The sequence below is a fragment of the Leptonychotes weddellii genome, chromosome 1 (assembly GCF_054177405.1).
Source record: "Leptonychotes weddellii isolate Sample4059 chromosome 1, ASM5417740v2, whole genome shotgun sequence".
Classification (NCBI taxonomy): domain Eukaryota; kingdom Metazoa; phylum Chordata; class Mammalia; order Carnivora; family Phocidae; genus Leptonychotes; species Leptonychotes weddellii.
Window position 1 is genome coordinate 11160470 of NC_138369.1, and position 21891 is coordinate 11182360.

The 21891-nt window shown below is 56.2% G+C and overlaps 1 protein-coding gene across 9 annotated transcripts in view; it reads left to right on the forward strand.

Annotated features, from left to right (window-relative positions):
* Window positions 1-21891, forward strand: part of CRTC1 (CREB regulated transcription coactivator 1) — a 78139-nt gene that overhangs the window by 50544 nt on the left and 5704 nt on the right. For 6 of the 9 annotated variants that reach the window (XM_081815768.1, XM_081815762.1, XM_081815774.1 and 3 more), the window contains 8 exons: window positions 1191-1276; window positions 5547-5587; window positions 6101-6321; window positions 11467-11600; window positions 14442-14753; window positions 16818-16922; window positions 19902-19988; window positions 20604-20784. In XM_081815768.1, coding sequence (XP_081671894.1) covers window positions 1191-1276; window positions 5547-5587; window positions 6101-6321; window positions 11467-11600; window positions 14442-14753; window positions 16818-16922; window positions 19902-19988; window positions 20604-20784 — 1167 coding nt within the window. The remainder of the gene's footprint in view (window positions 1-1190; window positions 1277-5546; window positions 5588-6100; window positions 6322-11466; window positions 11601-14441; window positions 14754-16817; window positions 16923-19901; window positions 19989-20603; window positions 20785-21891) is intronic. The other 3 variants (XM_081815800.1, XM_081815807.1, XM_081815794.1) reach the window with 3 other exon arrangements.

Sequence of the window (21891 nt, forward strand, 5' to 3'; positions counted from 1 at the left end):
GTCTCTGGGTTTTAAGAAGGAGTTGTTGACTCATCTGTGTTCAGTATGGCTCTATTGCAAGTGGAAGACTGAACCTTCAAGACGCATGAAGAAACTGGGTCTCATAAAGATAATGTTTAATCTCACCTTAACCAAAAGGTCCAAAGAAAGGGGCCTTCAGGCACAGCTGGTTCCAGGGCCTTAAAGGATGCCCGTCCAGTCCCTCAGACCTTCCCTCCCTTCCTCTCCTCCTGTGGGGCTGGCTGACATTGCAACTAATTCATAAGCCACAGCTACAATGAGTAGATCAACCAACCCCTGGCTGACATTGAGCATCATGGGCTAGGAGGCAGATGACCACAGGGTGGCAGGTGGGGCAAGGAGGCTGGGAGAATTTCTTTGCTGACCTCCAAGGCCTGAGTCAGTCCCATGGGAGGCCGAATTAATACATGTCCTCAGCTCCAGAGCTCCTATTTTCATTTCTTTTTAAGTCACAGGGTCTCTGGCTTATTTATTTATTTATTTTTAGATTTACCTATTTATTTGAGAGAGAGAGCATGCTCACGCTTAAGCATGGGGAGGGGCAGAAGGAGAGGGAGAAAGAGAATCCCAGGCAGACTCCCCATTTGAGTACGGAGCCCGACGTGGGGCTCAAGCCCACGACCCTGAGATCCTGACCTGAGCCAAAACTAAGAGTTGGACCCTCAACCGACAGCCAACCAGGCGCCCCCACTTACTTACTTTTGTTTGTTTTTTTGTTTTTTGGGTTTTGTTTTTTTTTAAGATTTTATTTATTTATTTGACAGAGAGCGAGATAGCGAGAGCAGGAACACAAGCAGAGGGAGTGGGAGAGGGAGAAGCAGGCTTCCCGCCGAGCAGGGAGCCCGATATGGGGCTCGATCCCAGGACCCTGGGATCACGACATGAGCCGAAGGCAGACGCTTAACGACTGAGCCACCCAGGCGCCCCTTACTTTTTTTTAAGTTTTTTGTTTTGTTTTGTTTTGTTTTGCTCTGAATGAAACCGTTTGTTGTACTTGAGTGCAACCCCCAGAAGTTGCTGTTGGGGCAGTTACACCTGTGTCATGGTCATGACTGTGTATGTTGGGGAAACTCCCCCCTTGGTGCCCATAGCTTCAGAGTGAAAAGGTTCTGATTCATCCTTCTCTTCCCCCACCCCACCCCACCCCACCCCACTCCACCCCACTCCAGTCTTACTACTAACAGTTCCAGGAATGGAGGAAACCGCATCGGAGACAGATAAGAATCTTTCTAAGCAAGCATGGGACACCAAGAAGGTAAGAGAGTCTTAAGGGCTTTCAGAAACGATTTTCCTTCTTGATCTTTTCTTCAAGCATAGCCTGGTCCAAGATGGAGAAATAGTCTATCGGGGGAGTCTTGCCTTCCCTCAAGGGTGACCCTCACTCAGATTTGATTAGTCGTATAGGCCTCTTTAACATGAACAGCAGGCCTGTTACACTGGCAGAAGCCATGAGAAATGAAAATCCATGTTTGCCGTGGCAGCACGTATACGAAAAAGTACAATGGTACAGAGCTCAGCACGGCCACTGCCCAAGAATGACACGCAAATTCATGAAGCGCTCCGGATTTTTATGTATGGTATTGGCTGGGAACTAGATTTACTGTGGTGATCAGTTCATAGTATATACAGATATCAAATCATTATGTAACCCGAAACTAATACAATATTATAGGTCCGTTTTAGCTCAAAAAAAAAAAAAAAAAAGTTGAAGCTATGGAGGTTAAGTGATTTGTCCAAGGCTGTGAAGATACTCAGGGCTTAGAACCTATATCTCCTACTTCTTAGCCTCTGATCTTCCTACTAACCCATAGTTTTGGGTAGTCGTTAATGTTTATGAATGTTGACAGTCATCCTTAAACTTTCATCTGCACAAATAACTACAACGTTTATTAGACTACAAATTTCTCAAGTTCGATCTATAAAATGTCTAGTGGTAAGATAGAATTTGAGCCATGAATACAGATTTCAGAGAATTTGCATAGAACAAAATGCACTTAACACCAAAGCTATTTTGAATATTAAAAAAAAAACTAAAACCCATTACTGTTCAAGTTGTGGTGAAAGGGGCAGCAACATGAATTGCTCATCCCCTCCAGGAAATCGTAGGGAGGTGACAAATGAGCAAACACTAATGTGTTCCTCAAGGGTGTGTGTTCAGAGCTTTTGAAACCAACTGGAAACAACCTGAATGTTTGACAGTAGGGCATTTATAAGAAAATTATCCTCAGTCCCTCATGTGGAAAGTTCCACATGCGTGGAGTTGGGATTTTGTTTTTTAAGTAGGTTCCATGCCCAGCGTGGAGCCCAGTGCAGGGCTTGAACTCATGATCCTGAGATCAAGACCTGAGCCGAGATCAAGAGTTGGACGTTTAGGGCGCCTGGGTGGCTCAGTTGGTTAAGCGACTGCCTTCGGCTCAGGTCATGATCCCGGAGTCCCGGGATCGAGTCCCGCATCGGGCTCCCTGCTCGGCGGGGAGTCTGCTTCTCCCTCTGACCCTCCCCCACTCATGTACTCTCTCTCTCTCTCTCTCAAAATAAATAAATCTTAAAAAAAAAAAAAAAGAGTTGGACGTTTAGGGGCACCTGGGTGGCTCAGTCGGTTAAGCGTCTGCCTTCGGCTCAGGTCATGATCCCAGGGTCCTGGGATCGAGCCCTGTGTTGGGCTCCCTGCTTAGCAGGGGAGCCTGCTTTTCTCCCTCCCCCTGCTATGCTCTCTCAATCACTCTCTCTTTCAAATAAGTAAGTAAAATCTTTAAAAAAAAGTCTGACGTAAACTGACTGAGCCACCCAGGTGCCCCTGGAGTTAGGATTTTTGAAGGAATTTTAAATTTTATTTATTTATTTATTTATTTATTTATTTATTTATTTATTTATTTGACAGAGAGAGACACAGCGAAAGAGGGAACACAAGCAGGGGGAGAGGGAGAAGCAGACTCCCAGCTGAGCAGGGAGCCCGATGCGGGGCTCGATCCCAGGATCCTGGGATCATGACCTGAGCCGAAGGCAGACGCCTAACAACTGAGCCACCCAGGCGCCCCGGATTTTTGAAGGAATTTTAAAGACATGAGTGATACTCCTCATGTTGTGTGGAAAGAGCAGGATAAAGCTATTTAGAAAGGCATACAACAGTTAGAAACGGACAGGCACACCTCATTTTATTGCACTTTTCTTTATTGTGCTGTGTTTTTTACTAGTCGAAGGTTTGTGGCAACTCTGTGTTGAACAAGAATATCAGTTCCATTTTTCCAACAGCAGTTTTCTCACTTTGTGTCTCTGTGTCACATTCTGGTAATTCTCGCAGTAATTCAAATGTTTTCATTATTTTTTAAGATTTTATTTATTTGAGAGAGAGAACGAGTGGTGGGGAGGGGCAGAGGGAGAGGGAGAAAGAGAGAAGCAGACTCCCTGCTGAGCAGGAAGCCTGACCTGAGCTGAAGGTAGGTGTTTAACCAACTGAGCCACCAAGGTGCCCCTGTGTTCATTATTATTATATTTGTCGTGTGATGTTTGATCAGTGATTACAACTCGCTGAAAGCTTAGATGATGATCAGCATATTTAATTAAGGTATCTAAGTTGTTTTTTTAGACATAGTGCTTTCGCACGCTTGTGCTGCATGATAGGGTAAACTTAACTTTTATATGCACCGGGAAACCAAGAAGTTCATTTGACTTGCTTTACTGTGATACTTGCCTTATTGGGGTGGTCTGGAACTGAACCCACAGTATCTCCAGGGTACGCCTGTCTACACACAGATGCCTGGGGAGATGTGCGAGGGGGCGTGTCCTCTCGCATGGCCACTGTCAGCCCTTATCCCTGTCTGCATGTTCCAGTTTTGCACAGGCATATGATTTTGCATATGATTTTCATATTCAGGGAAGAAAATAACTCAGAAAGAATTCTTACAACCCCAGTAAAATTGGGGAGCAACTGAAATGTGTGGTTGCAGAGAGGTGGGTAAGGACAGACAGCAGGGTCCTTCCGAGCAGCTGAATGTGCTGCTGAGCCCTAAAGTGATGATGAATGTTGGTGCAAACACACTTGACATCCTGGGAGTGCGAAGAGGGTGGCGGGACCCAGCGTTGTGGCCCAACTTTTAACTACTGCCCACGCGAAATGATGTGTTTGCAAGGATGTCAGTAAAGGAATTCCGTTGGATTTGTTGGGAGTGGGGTGGCACTGGGGAGGCAGGCAGTGATGGGTAAATTTTTAATACTGTTTAGAAATCCACTGTTATCCCCATAATGTTCGTGGAATGCTTTTGAAAGGATTCTTTAGAAAGTCATTGTCTTCATGCTTTGCAGAAATCCAGTAATGAAGCGACTGTTTACTCACAGAATTAAGGAGCCCGTGGCCAAGTAGAAACCCGTTCCTCTGGCATTCTCTGCAGAGGCTTAACGCTGCTGGTCGCACACTACCCCTCAGGCTCCCCAGTCGCTGCCAGCACCCCCCCCAGCCCCCACCGCCTGCACCGGCGCGCACTCTGGGCATGCGCATGGAGGCTGCCAGCCCAGCCCTCCGCCAGTGCATCCGCCTTCTTATATCTGATAATCCCTAAAGAACACATCAGCCTGAGGGCCTGTGAGGCCAATGGGGAATTAGGGAATGTGACACAGCTGGAGCCCTCCATCAGCACGCGGGCTCTGTCCCATCATGTCTGCCACCGTCTGAAGAGTTCCCTCCTTTGTCCTTGAATGAGAGTCTAGGGGCTCTGCCTAGAGCCTGCAGTTCTCGGGTGACCTGGTGGCCCTAGCTCGAGAGGAGGAAGCCAGGGTCTTGCTGCCAGCGGGGTTTCCCTGGGACCCCCTCCCCAGCCCACAGGGCAGCCAGAGTCTTCATCCTCAGGTGGTGGGGGCATGGGAGCACCCACGGCTCTGTGGGTCCCTGTGGGAGCCGTAGCTGAGGGACCTCTGTGGGTCAGCTAGGGGCATGGGCAGCGCCCTCTGTATGTTCGTGGTGCCCAGTCCAAGCCTCCTCGTGCTGCCCCACATGAGGTACTTGCCTGCCGTAGACAAACGCATGTTGAGCAGAGGCAGCTCCTTCCCCAGGAGCCCCACCCGCTCTGATCCAGGAATGGAATGGGGGATTGGCCTCGGGGTGCCTGGGTTTCCAGTGGGCCCGTTGTTGAGTTCATGTCTAACTGCGGTGGCATGCCCCTGGGGTTTCCAGGTGTAAAGAGTGGACAAGGCACGTTCTTCCTCAAATGCCTGCTCTGACAAGGGACCATTTCACTCCTGTCTGCTGTGCCCACCTTACGGGCAGGCAGAGCTAGGCTGGGATGTGCCTGCTTGCCACCAAGGGCAGGAGCTGGAGGTGGGAGCTGTAGCGACCCCTCTGCATATCACTCTTGCTTTTGCCCCTGGGCATGTCTGGGACAGGCCCCTTGGCCTTAGAGGCTGCCTGGTTCTGGTTTGTGAGACATCCTGGGGCCTGATGAACTCCCCCTCTTGTTGGCATGGTCAGCCGTGCCCCGAGGAGCTGCAGTGCGCAAGGAGGCCCCCTCAGCCTCTGCTGTCTTCTCTTTCAGACGGGGTCCAGGCCCAAGTCCTGCGAGGTTCCTGGGATCAAGTAAGTCTCAGCAGGGCCCGCCCTGCATGCCCGGGGCTGTTGGGGCCGTTCAGATGACCCCCGGGCTTCCTGGCCACTCAGCAGGCTGCAAGTCCTGACAAGAGGGCTGCCCTGCCGCTGGCAGCTATCCAACGAGCCTCACCGGGGTGGGGGTGGGGGTGGGGGGAGAAGGGGCCCTCCTACCCCTCCCTGCCTGCGGGGACCGAGCCTCCTCTCCCCGCCACTCAGCCCCAGCTCATGGGCTCATCAGGCACACCCTGTCCCTGGGCAGCAGGAGGACCCTCACCCCAGCCCCCTGTCCTGCGTAGACAGGCTGCTTCCTAAGGTCCCGTTGGAGGTGCAGGCTGACGGTCGTTTCTGAGCATGGCAGCACCTAATCCCAGGGTACTGTTTGGTGCCCCCTAATGTTCTTGCGCCAGCCCCCCCCACCCCCTCACCCCCCACTACAGCTTCTGGGGGAGAATGGGCCGGGGCGAGAGCTCACCTCCCCCCTCTGTCTGGCCTTCCCCCCAGCATCTTTCCATCCGCTGACCAGGAAAACACTACAGCCCTGATCCCTGCCACCCACAACACAGGGGGCTCCCTGCCTGACCTGACCAACATACACTTCCCCTCCCCCCTCCCGACCCCACTGGACCCTGAGGAGCCCACCTTCCCCGTGCTCAGCAGCTCCAGCAGCACCGGCAGCCTCGCAGCCAACCTGACTCACCTGGGCATCGGCGGCACCAGCCAGGGTAAGGCCAGGCCAGGCGGTGGCAGGACTTCCTTCCCCGGCGGAGCTCAGCATCTAGTGAAGATGCCACACGGGTTTGAATGATGATTTAGCAGGATGACATCCAAAATACCGGGCACGGAGTGGGAGGCAGAACCTACCACAGGGGCTTGGCATTTCCCAGTGTTGCCCAGGAAAGGCATCCTGGGCAGAGGGCACACAGCCTTGGCGGAGGCCTGGAGGTGGGAAAACTCCCAGTGTCCCCAGGGATCAGACAGTGGTTCTGAGGGTGGACTGGGGGCTTCAGAGAGTCTGAGTGAGTCCAGAACATTCTAGGAGGGGAGCCCCCAAGGGTTTGACCTGGGGTATACCAGGCATTGCCCCTGCCTCTCCTTGTCCTTAGCTCTTCATGGAGGGACAGGACCAGGCCTGACCTGCTCCCTCCACACTCCCTTGCACCCAGTGGCTGACGGTGTCCCACCTGCTTGGGACACTCCAGCCCAGGCCATGGCCATGGGGACATCCCACGGGCCCCTCGCCTTCATAGTACCTCCCAGTGCTGCCCCAGTCCTGCTCCTCTGGGGACGGGCAGCACTGTTTCCCAGTGGCATAATTCCTCTGTTCTCTTGCCTGCCCTAGCCTGTTGATGCATCCCCTCAGCCCCACCATTAGGGCCCCGCCCAACTTGGACCCCCTCCACCTTGCATGGCCTCCACCTGCCTGTCCTCCACCCGACCCCCCAGCTCCCAGCCTCTTCTCACCCAGAATCACCTTGTGGCTCTTGTCTGCTCAGGACCTTGCACAGGTCCTCAGCTCCCTCCCAGTGAAAACCTGAGACCCCTGGGGCCTGGGAGGTCCAGTTCACCCTCCGACTTGGTCTCCCGCCCCACCCCTACTCCTGCCCCCCACAGCATCTCCCGTCCAGCCAGTGAGCTCGCCTGAGGGCATTGGCACGTGCTGCCCCTCTCTTACAGTCCTCCTCTTCCTCCAGGTGGCCGCAGGGCCCCTCACCCACGCCATCCCCGCTCATACCTCCTCTTCTCAGTGAGCCGTCTTGGCCTCCTGCCCACACACCCTCACCCCCGGTCTCACTCTGCATTGCTTTTCTGCATTCACTCTGCTGCTCTTGAGTCACTCCTTTGCTCTCATCTGTCCCCTGGGTCAGGGCCAGCTCTCCGATGTCCCCACTATGACCCCCATGTCCCCGCTGTCATTCTTGCACCCATGTTGACTGTGGGCTGTGTGGGTTTGCATCCACGGGGGAGATGAGGCAGCCCTGGCAGCCTTGTGGCGAGATAGGCAGGACAGGCTGTGGGGGGACCCTTCTGTGAGTCCACACATGTCAGGACTTGGCGGCTAGTGAGAGCACTACCTTGCTGTGCCCTCCGGCCTGCCCGGGAGCCAATGCTCACCCCGTCCATCTGCCTGTCGTACCTCTGCCCCAAGTGTGGTGGGCAGCACCATGCAGGGTTTTCCCAGGGAGAATCACACGCTCAAATTCACATTTGCCACAGCCCTTCTGGCTGCCCAGGGAGAACAGGCTATCAGGAGGGGCGGCAGCACCAGGGCAGGGCCCCATCGAACGCTCTAGAGAGGCTTCCAGGTAAAGTTGGCTGGCCTGGGAGCTAGGTCAATGTGGGGAGCAGAGGAACTTGAGGAGCCTGGAGCCGTTCCTGGCTTTGGTGCTGACAGGGCCAGAGGCAGGTGAAGGGTGTTGAGAACAGTGCAAGTGTTCCTAGGTTTCTAGATGAGGAAATAGAGGCCAGAACAGTGCAAAGGGGAGCAAGACCCTGGCCTAACAGCACTGCGGCTCTGTTCCTGCTTGTACACCGCTGGCCCCGTGCCCACCCAGGCTCAGCCACCAGGCAGAGGATGCCAGCCCCCGCTGTGCCCCCCGCCCCAGAAGGCCTAGAAGACAAAACGAGCAGATTCAGGCAGCCTGAGACCCACGGCCTCCTGAGAGGTGGGTGGGCAGGCAGCATCCACACAGGTCTGCGCAAAGCAAGAAATCAGAAGGTTGGCTCGGGATGCTGGTGGGGGGGCCCTGTGTGCAGACACCGCTGTTTCCTGGCCCCCCATTTTTCTCCTCACGTCTCGCCGAGAGCACCACCCCCTCCTCCAGAGGGTCCTTGGCAGCCCCCCAGCGCCCGCCCGGGAGCTGTGTACCCCCAGCCCACGCCGAGTCTAAACAAGCACAGGAAAACACAGCACATGTGAAAGTCATAGACGCGGGAACAAGCGCAGACCCCGATCGTGGGGCCCAGACCCCAGCCCGCCTGGCTGGGAGCGCCAGCCCAGTAATGTCTGACATGTGTTTGGTTGTTTGCGAACCTGCCGTTCTAGCAGCTCGCCTGGCAGGGGCTTCGCTTTCTGGGCGCATTTTAAATGAAGCCGAGCCACTGGCCCCTGGCACACATGGAGGTCGCCCCCCCACCCCAGCCCACCCGCCAGTCGGAACGTGAGCCCCTCGAGAAAGAATGGGAGGCTTCCGCCACCAGGGAGACAGCGGCCCCTTTCGTCCTCTTAAACATTTGCTGAGGTCGTTTTCCTGGTTGTTGGCCAGAACCCGGAGGAGGGCAGGCCCGGGTCCTGCTTCCTGGCACGGCTCCGAGGCCTGCCGGCCCCGCACACAAGGCTTGCGTGCCTCAGGCTGGGCCCCTGCCACCTGGCCTGCCCTCCCTTGGCAGCTCTCCCTGCCCGCCCCAGACTTCCCTTCCAGCTGGCCTCACTCCTTTTCCCAAAGGTGATCCAGGTTGCCAAAAGGAATTCAACAGCAAGGCGTCCGTCCGCCCTCCCGGTCCAACTGGCCTCTCCTGGGGTGGTGGCCTGCCCAGTGTGAGACCAGGAGCTCACTCTGCAGCCCAGCAGAGGATTAAAAACTCCCTTGTATTCCGGATCGACAGAGGCTGGCAGCCCAAGCGCCAAATCCAGCCTACGGTGTGTTTTGTCTGGCCCGTAGTTGCGTGCGTGATATTTGAATCAACATTTTTTTTTTTTTTTTAGATTTTTTATTTCTTTATTTGACAGTTGGAGACGTAGCGAGAGAGGGAACACAAGCAGGGGGAGTGGGAGAGGGAGAAGCAGGCTTCCCGCGGAGCAGGGACCCCGATGTGGGGCTCAATCCCAGGACCCTGGGACCATGACCTGAGCCAAAGGCAGACGTTTAACGACTGAGCCACCCAGGCACCCCTGAATCAACATTTAAAAATCAGGAGAGTGCATGTAAATCTCGGGATTTCTGGCTTCTCTTGAAGAATCAGAAGGCCCAATAGTGGTGGGTGGAGGTCCTGGGCCTTGAGATGGTCCAGTTTGCCCCAAGCCCCTGTTGCCCCACTGACCCTCTCTCTCCTGGCCTTGGTCTCTGCTGCTTAGCAAGCTCTGACATCGCTTCTCCCTGGGTGTGGTGTGTTCTCAGCCTGAAGAACATAAGAGGCCGTGGACGCTCAGAGAAGGGGAGGGAGCAGCCCGTGGGCCTGACTCTTGAGTGTTCTCTGATCAGGCATCTCCTGGACTCCTCCTGCTCAGGCTTCTTGTCCATGCCCCCTTGATGTTGCTGTGTCTGCAGCAGCCTGATTCTGGGGCCCGAGGTCTGTGCATAACCTGGAACCCAGGGCTCTGCCTCGGGAGCACTCAGTGGTGCCAGGCCCTCCTGTGGTGCACGGCTGCGTGGAGCTGCCAGGGCGACTGAGGGGAAATGCAGGCATGACCAGGCTTGCCTTGCACAGTGAGAAGGCTGCCCGTCCTCTCCCCTCGGTGTGTGCTGGGTGCCTTCCCACTGGCCTGTGAGCCCGCTCCCTCACCTGCTGGACCCAGGTTGATCTGATGGCCTTGGCAGGATGTGCCCAGTTGACCCCGGTGAGTCAGGCTCCTACATCGGCCTTGACTGCAGGCGAGACTGGCTTCAGAGCCTGCTCCCGACCTCATTAGTGCCCTCACAGTGAACTCTTGAGGGTGGCTGTTACCATTTCCATCTCAAGGATAAGGAAGCAAGTCTGGAGGATCAGGCCAAGCCCCCAGGGCTCCCCCAAACATCAGGAGGCCTGTTGCTTCCCTGGCACAGTGCCCCAGGAAAACCCAGCAGGCCCCAACTGCTGCCATACGGAACTTGACCTCACTCAGCTCCTTCACGACAGACACATCCAGGGATAGGATTGCTGGGGGAGGGAACCAGGGTGAGGGAAAGGGCAACATGGAGCCCTCCTGACAGGAGGTCAGTTGGGAACATGGGTATCGGAAGAAGATAGAGAATAACTGAGTTTCTAGCAGGGCTGATGGTTGAGCATGGAGAGCACACGAGGTGGAGGGGTGTGGGGGGAGGGGCTGAAGGAGCAGTTACAGGAAGGTACGATTTTGTTGGAGGAGGATAAGGGGAGCATGAAGCTTTAGAGAAACTGTAGTGTCTGGACAGGACCAGCTTTCTTTTTTTCAAAGATTTTATTCATTTATTTGAGAGAGAGCACAAGCGGCGGGGAGGGCAGAGGGAGAAGCATACTCCCAGCTGAGCAGGGAGCCTGACTCGGGCCAAATCCCAGGACCCTGGGATCATGACCTGAGCCAAAGGCAGACGCTTAACTGACTGAGCCACCTAGGCGCCCCCAGGACCAGCTTTCTTGAAGCTAACCAAACCCCAAGGCAGTTTAGGCAAAAAAGGGCACTGATTATCTCCCCAAACCAGGAAGCACCAGTATGGCTGGATCCAGGGCACAGGTGCTGCCTCTACCCCTCAGCCCCTGATTGTCCAGCTGGCTCTTCCCCTTGCAGCCACGTGATGCTCCCCCTACACAGCTCCAGACGTCCCTCCTTGGAGTTCCTTCAGAAGTCCCAGGGCAGGCTCTCATTGGGCCAGTGTGGTAACATGTCCATCTGGGAGCCAATCATGTGGTGGTTCAGAGGCAGGGAAGTGCTGATTGGCAGGGCCTGTGGGACACACTCCTCTTGGGAGGGATGATAGGATAAGTGGGAGAGTGTGGACCAGCATGGGGATGGATCAGGAAGGAGAACAGAGCCCACACAAGTATTGGAGCCTTGGAGGGGTCACCCTGGGTTTGGTGATCAGGACACAATGGATTCTGTCTGATTGGGCTATTGTCAGCAGTGATCATGGTGTGTGAGCAGCCTTCTGGAGGCTAGAGTCAGGCCCACCCTTCTCTCCTGTCCTTCCTTTCAGGGATGAGCACACCAGGCTCCTCACCACAGCACCGCCCAGCTGGTGTCAGCCCATTGTCCCTGAGCACGGAGACAAGGAGGCAGCAGGCCCAGCAGGTGTCACCCACCCTCTCCCAGCTGTCACCCATCACTCAGGTGTGAGGGCTTGGGGGGGTGGGGGAGGTGTGGCCAGCTCTACCCCTCTGGGAGACCTCCCTCTCCTTCCTGGGGGCTATAGAATCCTGAAGACAAAGGTTCCCAACACTTTTGGCTGTTTGTCAAATTTTCAAACATACAGAAATGCCTTCATTACTGGCCTGTAGTCTCCTGTACCTGTCATGGGCAGATCGTGTGACTCTTCTTCGTTGTGTTACTTTCCCTCGAGGGTCTAGTTGTTTAGAGAGTTATTTTTTTAAAGATTTTATTTATTTATTTGACAGAGACACAGTGAGAAAGGGAACACAAGCAGGGGGAGCGGGAGAGGGAGAAACAGGCTCCCCGCCGAGCAAGGAGCCCGATGCGGCACTCGATCCCAGGACCCTGGGATCATGACCCTAGCCGAAGGCAGATGCTTCATCAACTGGAGCCACCCAGGCGTCCCTAGAGAGTTATTATTATTTTTTTTTTTTCAGTTTACCATAATTTTGTTTCATCTGCTTTTTTGGTAGCTCGTGTGTGTTTAGGAATTGATCTCTTTAATCTAGTTATTCATTGTGCTGGCATATGATCATTCATAGCACTCAATCATTTTCATTTTCTGAAGTCCATAGTAATATTCCCACTTTCATTTCTGATTTCAGGAATTTGATTCTTTTTTACTTAGTTTAGGCCCACAAAACAGGTTAGGAAGTGTTCCCTCCTCTCTTTTCTTGGGAAGCGTTTAAGAAGCACTGGTGTAAACTCTTTAAATATTTGGTAGAATTCACCAGCAAAGCCACTGGTCTGAGCTTATCTTCATTGGGAGGGTTTTTTTTTTTTTAAGTTTTTATTTAAATTCCAGTTCGCATACAGTGTTCTAGGAGTTTCAAGTGTACAATATAGTGATTCATCACAACAAGTATACTCCTTAATCCCCATCACCTATTTCCCCCATCCCCCCACCTACCTCCCCTTTGGTAACCAGCAATTTATGCTCTATAGTTGGGTCTGTTTCTTGGTTTGTCTCTCTCTCTTTTTTACCCCCGCTTTGCTTGTTTTTTCTGTTTCTTAAATTCCACATATGAGTGAGATCATGTGGTATTTGTCTTTGTCTGATTTATTTCACTTGGTATTATACTGTCTAGGTCCGTCCATGTTGTTGCAAATGGCAAGATTTCATCCTTTTTTAATGGCTGAATAATACTCCATTGTATATATACCACATCTTCTTCACCTGTTTATCAATCAGTGGACACTTGAGCTGCTTCCATAATTTGGCTGTTGTAGATAATGCAGCTGTAGACATTGGGGCACATGTATCCCTTTGAGTAAGTATTTTTGTGTTCTTTGGGTAAAGACCTAATAGGGCGATTGCTGGCTTGTAGGGTAGTTCTATTTTTAACTTTTTGAGAAACCATACCGGTTTGCATTCCCACCAACAGGGCAAGAGGGTTCCCCTTTCTCCTCATCCTCGTCAACACCTGTTGTTGCTTGTGTTGTTGATTTTAGCCATTCTGACTAGTGTGAGGTGATACCTCTTTGTAGTTTTGATTTGCCTTTCCCTGATGATGAGTGATGATGTTGAGCATCTCTTAACGTGTCTGTTGTCCATGTGTATGTCTTCTTTGGAAAAATATCTATTCATGTCTTCGGCTCATTTTTTAATTAGACTATTCATTTCTTGGGTTTTGAGTTTTGTAAGTTCTTTATACGTTTATACGTTTTGGATACTACCTTTATATGTTTGGATACTACCTTTTTCAGAAATGCCATTTGCAAATATTTTCCCTTCGGAGGTTTTTGATTACTGATTAAATCTCCTTTCTTGATATAGGTCTATTCAGATTTTCCATTTTTTCTTGGATCAGTTTGGTAGGTTGTGTGTTTCTAGGAATTTTTCCATTTTGTCTATTTTTTTAAAATCCCTAATAGATAATATTTTTGTTGTTTGTTTTTTAACATAACCTCAGTGGCATTGTCCACCTCCAACAAAACTGACAGGCATTCCTCCATACCCTCCAACGCCTGGCCTAGGCCCGGTTCTCCTCTATGTCTCTGTCTACTTGTTCAGACCGGGATCCAAACAGAGGCACAGGTAGCTCTCCATCTGTGACCCCTGCTCCTTCTCCCCTCTCCCTTAAACCTGCCTTCCTTTTCTAGAGACTCCTTTTTTGTTCATGAAGTAACCACCGCTTATTAGAGGCCGGGCATTCTGCGAAGTATTATATCCTGTAGCGCCTGGTCGCACGCTGCCTCCCTCGGAGGGCAGGAGCCCTGGCCTGCCCCGGGAGCTGTCTGTAGATTCACAAATGTTGAAAACTTCCCTCTAACCAGGGAAAACTTTTCCTCTTTCCAACTCCAAGAAGACCTGAGCTGGTCATGACCGAGTGGCCACACCAGCGCGTCCATCACCCGCACCGTCTCCAACCCCCGCAGAGTTGGGCTAGGTGCAGGCTGCCTGCTGGGTTGCCGGACTGTGGTGCCCTGTGCCTGCCTGCAGTGGGCAAACTCTAGCTCAGAGAGGCCAGGGACCTCCTGGGCCTGAGTGGGTACGGAAGGTGGTGCCCACCTCTCCGTGTGTGGCAGAGACAAAGGAAAGGCTCACTGGGGGCAGGGCACTTCCAGCTGGATGAAAAGTCCCGGCCCTGTCCAGCTGCAGCCTAACCCTCTGTGGCCCTGGGCGAGGCCTGCCCTCTCTAGGCCTGTGCTTCTCCGGTCCAGGGTCTGGATGTCCCTTTGTTTATCCATGACATCTTTGCTGAGCATGTCAGGTCATGGGGTGTCCCCAGGGCCCAGGTACTCCCAGCCTGGCCCCCGCTGCCTAGTGGCCTCCCACCTGACGCCCTCCTCTTCCCCCAGGCTGTGGCCATGGATGCCCTGTCTCTGGAGCAGCAGCTGCCCTACGCCTTCTTCACCCAGGCGGGCTCCCAGCAGCCTCCGCCGCCGCAGCCCCAGCCCCCTCCTCCGCCGCCGCCCGCGTCCCAGCAGCAGCCGCCCCCGCCACCCCCGCAGGTGCCCGTCGGCCTCCCCCCAGGCGGCCCCCTGATGCCAAGTGCCAGCTTGACGCGGGGGCCCCAGCTGCCCCCGCTCGCGGTCACGGTACCGTCCTCTCTCCCCCAGTCCCCCTCAGAGAACCCGGGCCAGCCGCCAATGGGGATCGACATTACCTCGGTAAGCCCAGGGTGGGGTTTTGTGGGGCCTGGCTGGGGGGCTCATGCAGGAGGAACCCAGGGGCTGTGGGAGGCCCCCATTGGGCTCCCAAGGCCCAGAAACACTCAGGCGTCTGGCCTAAGCCTTCTCGACGTTCCACTTCAAGGCTAACTTGGCCAGGGGTCAGAGCTGAAGCAAACTGCTGGGCTGAGGTCTCATCCCATGTATAGATGGGGAGGCTGAGACTCGAGCAGGAATCATTTGCCCCAACTTCACCCAAGATGGGCCACCCTGTGTCTGACTGCCAAGGCTCTCCCATGGCCCTTGATGCCTAGTACTTCAACCCTTCCCGCCTGAAATGGCTTCCTTGGGGGCAGGGAGGGCTCAGAACTCTCAGGGCTTGCGGAACAGATCCTGGGAGCCAGAAGCACAGAGGGGAACTTGGAGGAGGAGAGCTAAAGCGCCCCTGTGGTTCATGCAGCACAGTGCCCTGGGCCCAGAGGTGCAATTTAGACCACGGGACCCCTTGCCTGGGCCTGGGCTCGGGGTAATGGGTGCTAGGTTTCGACCTTTGCACTCCCAAAGCTTCTTGATTGTTCGGGCTTTTGTCCTGGTGGCAAGGGGGCGGTCAGAGCTTACCTTTGGCCATATCCAAGGAACTGGGACCACGTTTGGGGTACAGCAAGCTCTCTCCACTCAGCCCTTGGCTGCCAACCCCAAGATAAATGTCATCAGAATATCCTGTGCTCTGCAAAGACTACCCCCCTGAGCTGGGCAGGGTGGGTGAATAGAGACCTGTTTCCAAGCTGCTCTGACCCCTCATAGGGCAGACCCCAGAGGTCCCCCAGATAGGAACGCACGCAAGCTCTGATGGTGGAGCCTGCCTGGAGTACCTCATTCCCTGACGCCCTCCACCAGCGGTACCTCACTTTTGAGCCGGGCAGACAAGGGAGGCAGGGGTGTCCGGGGCACAGGCATTACCCCCAGGCTTGCAGGCAGGCGCGTCTGCTGCCAGGCGCCCCTACCAGGGACTTCTGGCTGCCTTGGGGCAGGGGCTCTGGTGGCCTCTTCCTTGGTCTGTGCTGACTCAGCCAAGCAAGGAGAATGTCCCTCTGGACATTTTCTTCTTTTCAACTCTGAGAAGGTCCAAGCCAGTCACTGCCAAGTGACCGTGCTGGCACCTCCAACACTGATACCTTGTTAATTGAGCCCCCATGCCCCACCCGGGCTCAGTCCCTACCCCAGACTACTTAGAACGGGCCACTGAGGAAATGGGGGAGACCGAGCGTTTATGGGGCCCTGGGCTGGTCGTCCGGGCCTTGGTGAACAACAGGCCCGGAGAGATCAGGCAGCCTGTGCAGAGGCACACAGTGGGTCCTGGCTGGACTGGGAACAGAGCAGGGTCTAAATCCAGGTTCCTGACCCAGCCCATCCTGCCCCTGGTGAGAAGCTAAGGCCCTCTCTCCTTCGGGTGAGGAGGTTGCTGTCCCTTGGAGGTCTCTGGACAGCATACCCATCAGGTTTGTCCCAAGTGATGCTGCTGATAGTGACTGCCCAGTAGTGGGTGTCCTGCAGCGTGCCCCGGGTGGCCTTTGCTGTCGTCCCGCCTCTGCTGGAGGTGGGCAGGATGTGCCAGCACGCAGAGCTGGAGCTCAGAGAACTGAGGGCGTTGCCCGGAGTAGGCAGCAGAAGGCGGCACGTCCCTGCCCCGCCCTGGGCCTCCTGTGCACACCTGGGTGTGGGTGTGTTTGTACACACGTGTGGCTGTGTGCACACCTGTATGGGTGTGGGCGTGCGTGCGTGCGGGTGCTCTGGAGCCCGCCGTGCCCCTCCCACAGCCCTCCAGTATGATCCATGAAGCTGGGTTCTCTGACCAATGCCACCCCCCGCCGGGAGCCCCAAAAGGCCCCAGGCTCAGACAGGGCTCAGGGACCCACACCTGTTGCAGGTGCTCCCGATACTCTGCTCACCCGATAGGTGCGGGGGAGGGGGGCGTCTTTGGGGGTGGTGCCCAGTGGGGAATGGCCAGCCCCAGGACGCCAGGCCTGGGGCCCCTCGCGCGTCCTGACCTGTCTGTCGTCGCAGGCGCCGGCTCTGCAGCAGTACCGCGCTAGCGCCGGCTCCCCGGCCAACCAGTCTCCCACCTCACCTGTCTCCAATCAAGGCTTCTCCCCCGGGAGCTCCCCACAAGTAAGGGACGCCGCCGCCCCTCGCCCAGCGCCCGGCACTCTGGCCCTGCTTCGCGCCCCCCCCCGTAGCGACCCGCCCGCCGTCTGTGCCTCACGCCTCATTCCACGCCATCTCGTCCGCCCCGGCGGGCAGGGAGCACGAGGCGCGGCCACGTGCCCGCGGGCCCGTCTGGGGGTGGTGGGCTCCTCACTCACACTAGGGACCTTCGTGTCGGCCACACCCTGGCCTCTTGCCCGGCAGTCAGGGCCCCCTCAGCCTGCGGCTCAGAGCACGTGTCCGACAGCATCGGGGCTCCCAGAAGTGGAGGGGTTCTCCTCCCGCCGTGGGGCGCAGCTGAGGTGACAGCTGGCCTGTGGTTGGGGCCCTGAGTCCTCAGATCGTTCTCCCCTCTGCCTCGCTGGAAGGCAGGTCCTCACAGGGAGCTTTTCTGAGTGGCACTGCAGCCTCTCAGGGGCCTCTGTCCCCGTCTCAGCAGAGGAGGAGACTGAGGCTTGCCCCAGGCAACAGAAGGGCTTGACCACATCCATCAGACTTGGGTTTTCCCCCAACACCATTGGACCCCAGCCTCTGACACATGTACATGCACACATACCCCCCTCCAGGTTCCTCAGAATTCTCCTTAGCACCGCTCTCAGCCCATGGCTGAATTCTATCTGGAACATTCCACCAGAGGAGAAGAGGTGCCTACAAAGCTGACATCTGGGCTCAGAATTTCGATGCTGCAGAGCCTCCTCAGGACCCCACCACCCCATCCCCAAAACGTCACCAAGCTGAGAGACTCCCAGGAGCTGCTGCCACAGGGCAGTGCCCGAGGCCCTGAAGCCTCATTCTTGGCCCAGGGGGGCGACAGGATTTTCCTTCCCTGCTAAGGAAGGGAGAGGACCTGTCCCACCAGGCAGGACCATGCAAGAACAATGTCGGGCTCCCTTGTCCCAGGGGGACATGCCCTGCTGTCCCCACTTCCCCAGTTCTCAGAAGTGCACCCAAGTTGGGCGCTGTATTGAGATGGTGGGTGTCCTGTTGAGGAAGGCTGCTCTCATGGTTCCATCTGCTATAGGAGGAGCTCTTCTAGGACGCTTCCTCCACCACCCCACAGTGGCCTGGGGTCCTGCTGGGACCATCCGTGTGCAGCTTCCTGCTCCAGAGGCAGGTGGGGAGGGCATCCGTGAGCTCAGGGCAGGCCAGAGGTCAGCCTGGTGTCTGCAAGCTCTAGGTACATCCACACCGGCTCCCAGCTCTTGTGGCTCCCGAAAAGCGTCTAGTCGTGTCGTGTGGTGTCATGGAATGCTGAGGAATGGGAGAAGCAGGTCAGGCAGGGGAAGTGGCAGGTGGGGCCTGTTCCTGGGGCTGGTCCTTGAGTAATGTCTCTTTTTACACAGGAAGCAGGACAGGAATTCAAGGGTGGAGCAGATTTCTCAGGAGAGATTTGCCTATACCAAAGTGGGCTCATCCATCCTAGGCAGAAAGTGTGTTGCCGTCTCGTCAAGCCCAAGTCTGTGTGTTGGTCTATCCATCCATTCACTGGGGTGCTGGCAAGGGAGGCAGGCAGCTCGAGTGGCTGTGAGGACAGGGCTGTCAGGTTGTCTGGACTCAACCAGACCTGGGTTTAAGATGGCCAAGAGGCTCACTTGGGGGCAGACCGTGCTGGGTGGAGGCCAGGCCTGGCTTCGTACTGCAGCTGGGTCCCTAGGTTGCATTCAGTGGCCCTGTGGGCCAGGGCCTCCTCCCCTTTCCTCCCCAGCCTCGCCAGCCTCGAGTGCACATTGTATCTGTCTGACCGTACCCTGGGCCTTAGGCAGCTGGCCTTCGGTACTGTGTTCCTCCCTTCCATTCTGAGTGGACCTTTCTGGCAAACTCATGGCAGCCTCACAAAAGAAACCTTAGCCTGGGTCCTCTGCTTGTGATGGGCCCCTTTGAGGCCAAGGCCGTGGGGATAGATACAGATACCCCAGAACAGACCTGCTTCCTCCTTAATGGGGAACCCTAGCCACAACCTTGCAGCCCCCTTTTCCAAACCTGAAGCTGGCTATAGTTAGGGCAAAGGTGGCATTTTTTCTTTCTGCTCTCAGCTCACTCACCAAGGAGGAAACAGACTCAGGTCTGGGCTGCGGATATGTTTCCTGAGGCCCGGTGCCCCATGTGAGGTCTGGCCACACATTGGCTGTCCCTTCTCCCTTGCCCATCCCACCAGGCTCCATCCTGCCGTCTCTCTCTGGAATCATGGGAGCAGGCAGGGGCTCCAAGCTCCTGTTCCTGGCATCTCTACTGCCTGTGAGGGTCCCCAGTCTGTTGCTCTTCTCCCAGGAGCAGACCTGGCCCCCAGCTGGCCTTGGAAGAGCAGGAGATGGGCTTCCTGCCCACCCATGGGCCTTGAGATCCCCCAGGCTGGCAGCCAGGGCAGATAGCCAGGCAGGGGGGCTTTCCGTGTGCCTGTCCTGTGCTCACTCGGCTGGTATCCGGCTCCGTGCACCCGTCCTGTCCACGTGTATATGGCCTGCCACCATGTCCCATGTCTCCCTGGGGGCTTGACAAGGGTCACCAAGTGCACTGCCCTTCCTGAAATTCAGAACACCACCCACCCTGGCCCCGGTCACGTGTTTTCCTCTGGACCCTGTCGGGGGTTTCCTGATCCCTGTGCCCCCCCATCTTCTATCTGATAGAAACAGGGTCACCCATACCTGGGCTCAAGTAGAGAAGATGGGGGGATGGTGCTTTGGGGGATATTGGGGTACAGAGGCCCCCCCCGGAGCAGGTGGTGGAAACATCCTGAGATTGGGGGACACCCCTCCATCCTGGAAGGTGTGGGCTCTCCCAGGAGGCCTGTAATAGGTGCTCAGCCTCCTTTATTCTGAGCATCCTATTGGAGGTTCCAGGGGCCTCCCTATGGGCACAAGCAGCCTGTGGGAGGTCCTCCGCCCCGGCAGACCCTGACCTGGTCTTGGGGACAGTGATGACAGCAGGCCTCTCTTCTGTCTGCAGCACTCCTCCACCTTGGGCAGCGTGTTTGGGGACTCGTACTATGAGCAGCAGATGGCGGCCAGGCAGGCCAATGCTCTGTCCCACCAGGTGAGCGGGTGCCCGGGTCACAGCGCCCACAGCAGACGCTCACCCGGACCCCGCCCGCCCCTCGGGCCTGAGCTTCGCTCCTAGGGCTCCCTCCTGTCTCTAGGCCTTGGAGGGCGTGGCTCGGCTTGGCCTCCCCAGGCCCCTGCACCGGGCCCACAGAACGAGGCCAGCGGCAGAGGGGGAGGAAGGGTGGGCAGCGAACACCGGCAGGGACAGGTTGGCGCCTGTGGCATTGGCGCCTCAGCCTGGGCCGTGCATGTGGGTTTGCTGGGAGGCGGAACTGGCTTGGCGTGGAGGTCAGGGTCAAGGGCATGTGGGCATGAGAAGGGCTGGCCGCTTCCTGGAGCAGGTCACTCACCCGTCCATCCTTCCATCAATCCATCCATCCAGCAAGCCCTGACGGGGCCGTATGTGGACAGGCCCGGGCAGGTTCAGAGAGGAAGGAGGGGGAGACCTTAGGGCATAGAGTCTCCTATTCAACAAGCCCTCAGTGTCTGAGCACAGGCGCCGGGCATCTTGCAGAGGAGCTGGTCCCGGCTGCTGCAGGACAAGCCAGCCAGCAATAGCCAGGGGCTCTGCAGGGCCGGCCTCATGCCTGTGTGCTTCCTCCCCCAGCTGGAGCAGTTCAACATGATGGAGAATGCCATCAGCTCCAGCAGCCTGTACAGCCCGGGCTCGACGCTCAACTACTCGCAGGCGGCCATGATGGGCCTCACGGGCAGCCACGGGAGCCTGCCGGACACCCAGCAGCTTGGCTACCCCAGCCACAGCAGCATCCCCAACATCATCCTCACAGGTGAGGCCACCTGGCCGTGGCGTCCTAGGTGGGGGTCTTGGGCAGAGTGCCTCCAGGGGGCCTGGCAGCTGCAAGGGGCCTCATCCCCAGAAGAGATGGCACCCCCGCCCTGCAGGATGAGGAGACCAGAACCCCACCAACCTTGACTCATTGCTGGGCTGTGTGGAACAGGCCCCCGGGGACACACTGGACCCTGGACCAGGCTTCCCGTATCCCGTTCTCAGAGCAAGAGCAGGCGGAGCGGGTCACTCACCCAGCCCTGCGTCTGCTACCCAGGTCCCTCAACCCCATTAGCTGAGTATACTGGAATCACAGGTGACTGGGGGGGTGGGCCCTGCCTGGCAGGGCTTGTCACAGTCAACGGGCATGGAACAGCTCGCACACACTGCAGTGAGCATCCCCGAACAGCCTGAGCACAGCACGTGTGAGTCAGTCCCTGCTCCATGTGGCATAGAACCCAGACCCTTTGCTGCCTCCGCCCCACCCGGTAGGTTCTGGGTTTTATTGAAAGAAGCAATTTCCTTATAAGCCAGGACTATCTGAGGATTGAGAGTGACACTCTCTGGTGGTCCCACTGACATCTCCAGGATGGAGGAGTCCATGCCCAGAGCCACCCTTAACCCCCCCCACCCCAAGGCGTAGTGCTTCCTCCCTACCTCAGGGGTGAGCAGTGGTCTGCAGTAGATGCTCTGGGGGCCGTAGCTTCAGACGCATGAGAAGGCTTAGGTCCCTGTGATTGCCCCAGTAGCCCAGAAAGACCAGGATTTTCATACCCATGTCTCAGATTGGGAAACTAAGGCCTAAGGTGTCACTACAAGTAGAGGAGAGAGCTCAGGTTTGAACCCGGGTCTTTGGTGGGGGGGTAGGGGGGAATTCACACACACCTCAGTCTGCTTCTCAGGATGCACACAGAGGAGATGTCCTGGCAGAGCAGGAAAGGCCCCTGCCCCTGCCAGCTCACGCTGAATGTTTGTGACCTAGGTCTCAGCCCAGGGCTTCCCAGCCTTGGCACTGCTAACACGTGGGGCTGGATCTTTCTCTGGGGGGTGGTGGGGGCTATCTTGTGCATTCCGAGGTGCTGAGCAGCATCCCTGCTCCCCACCCACC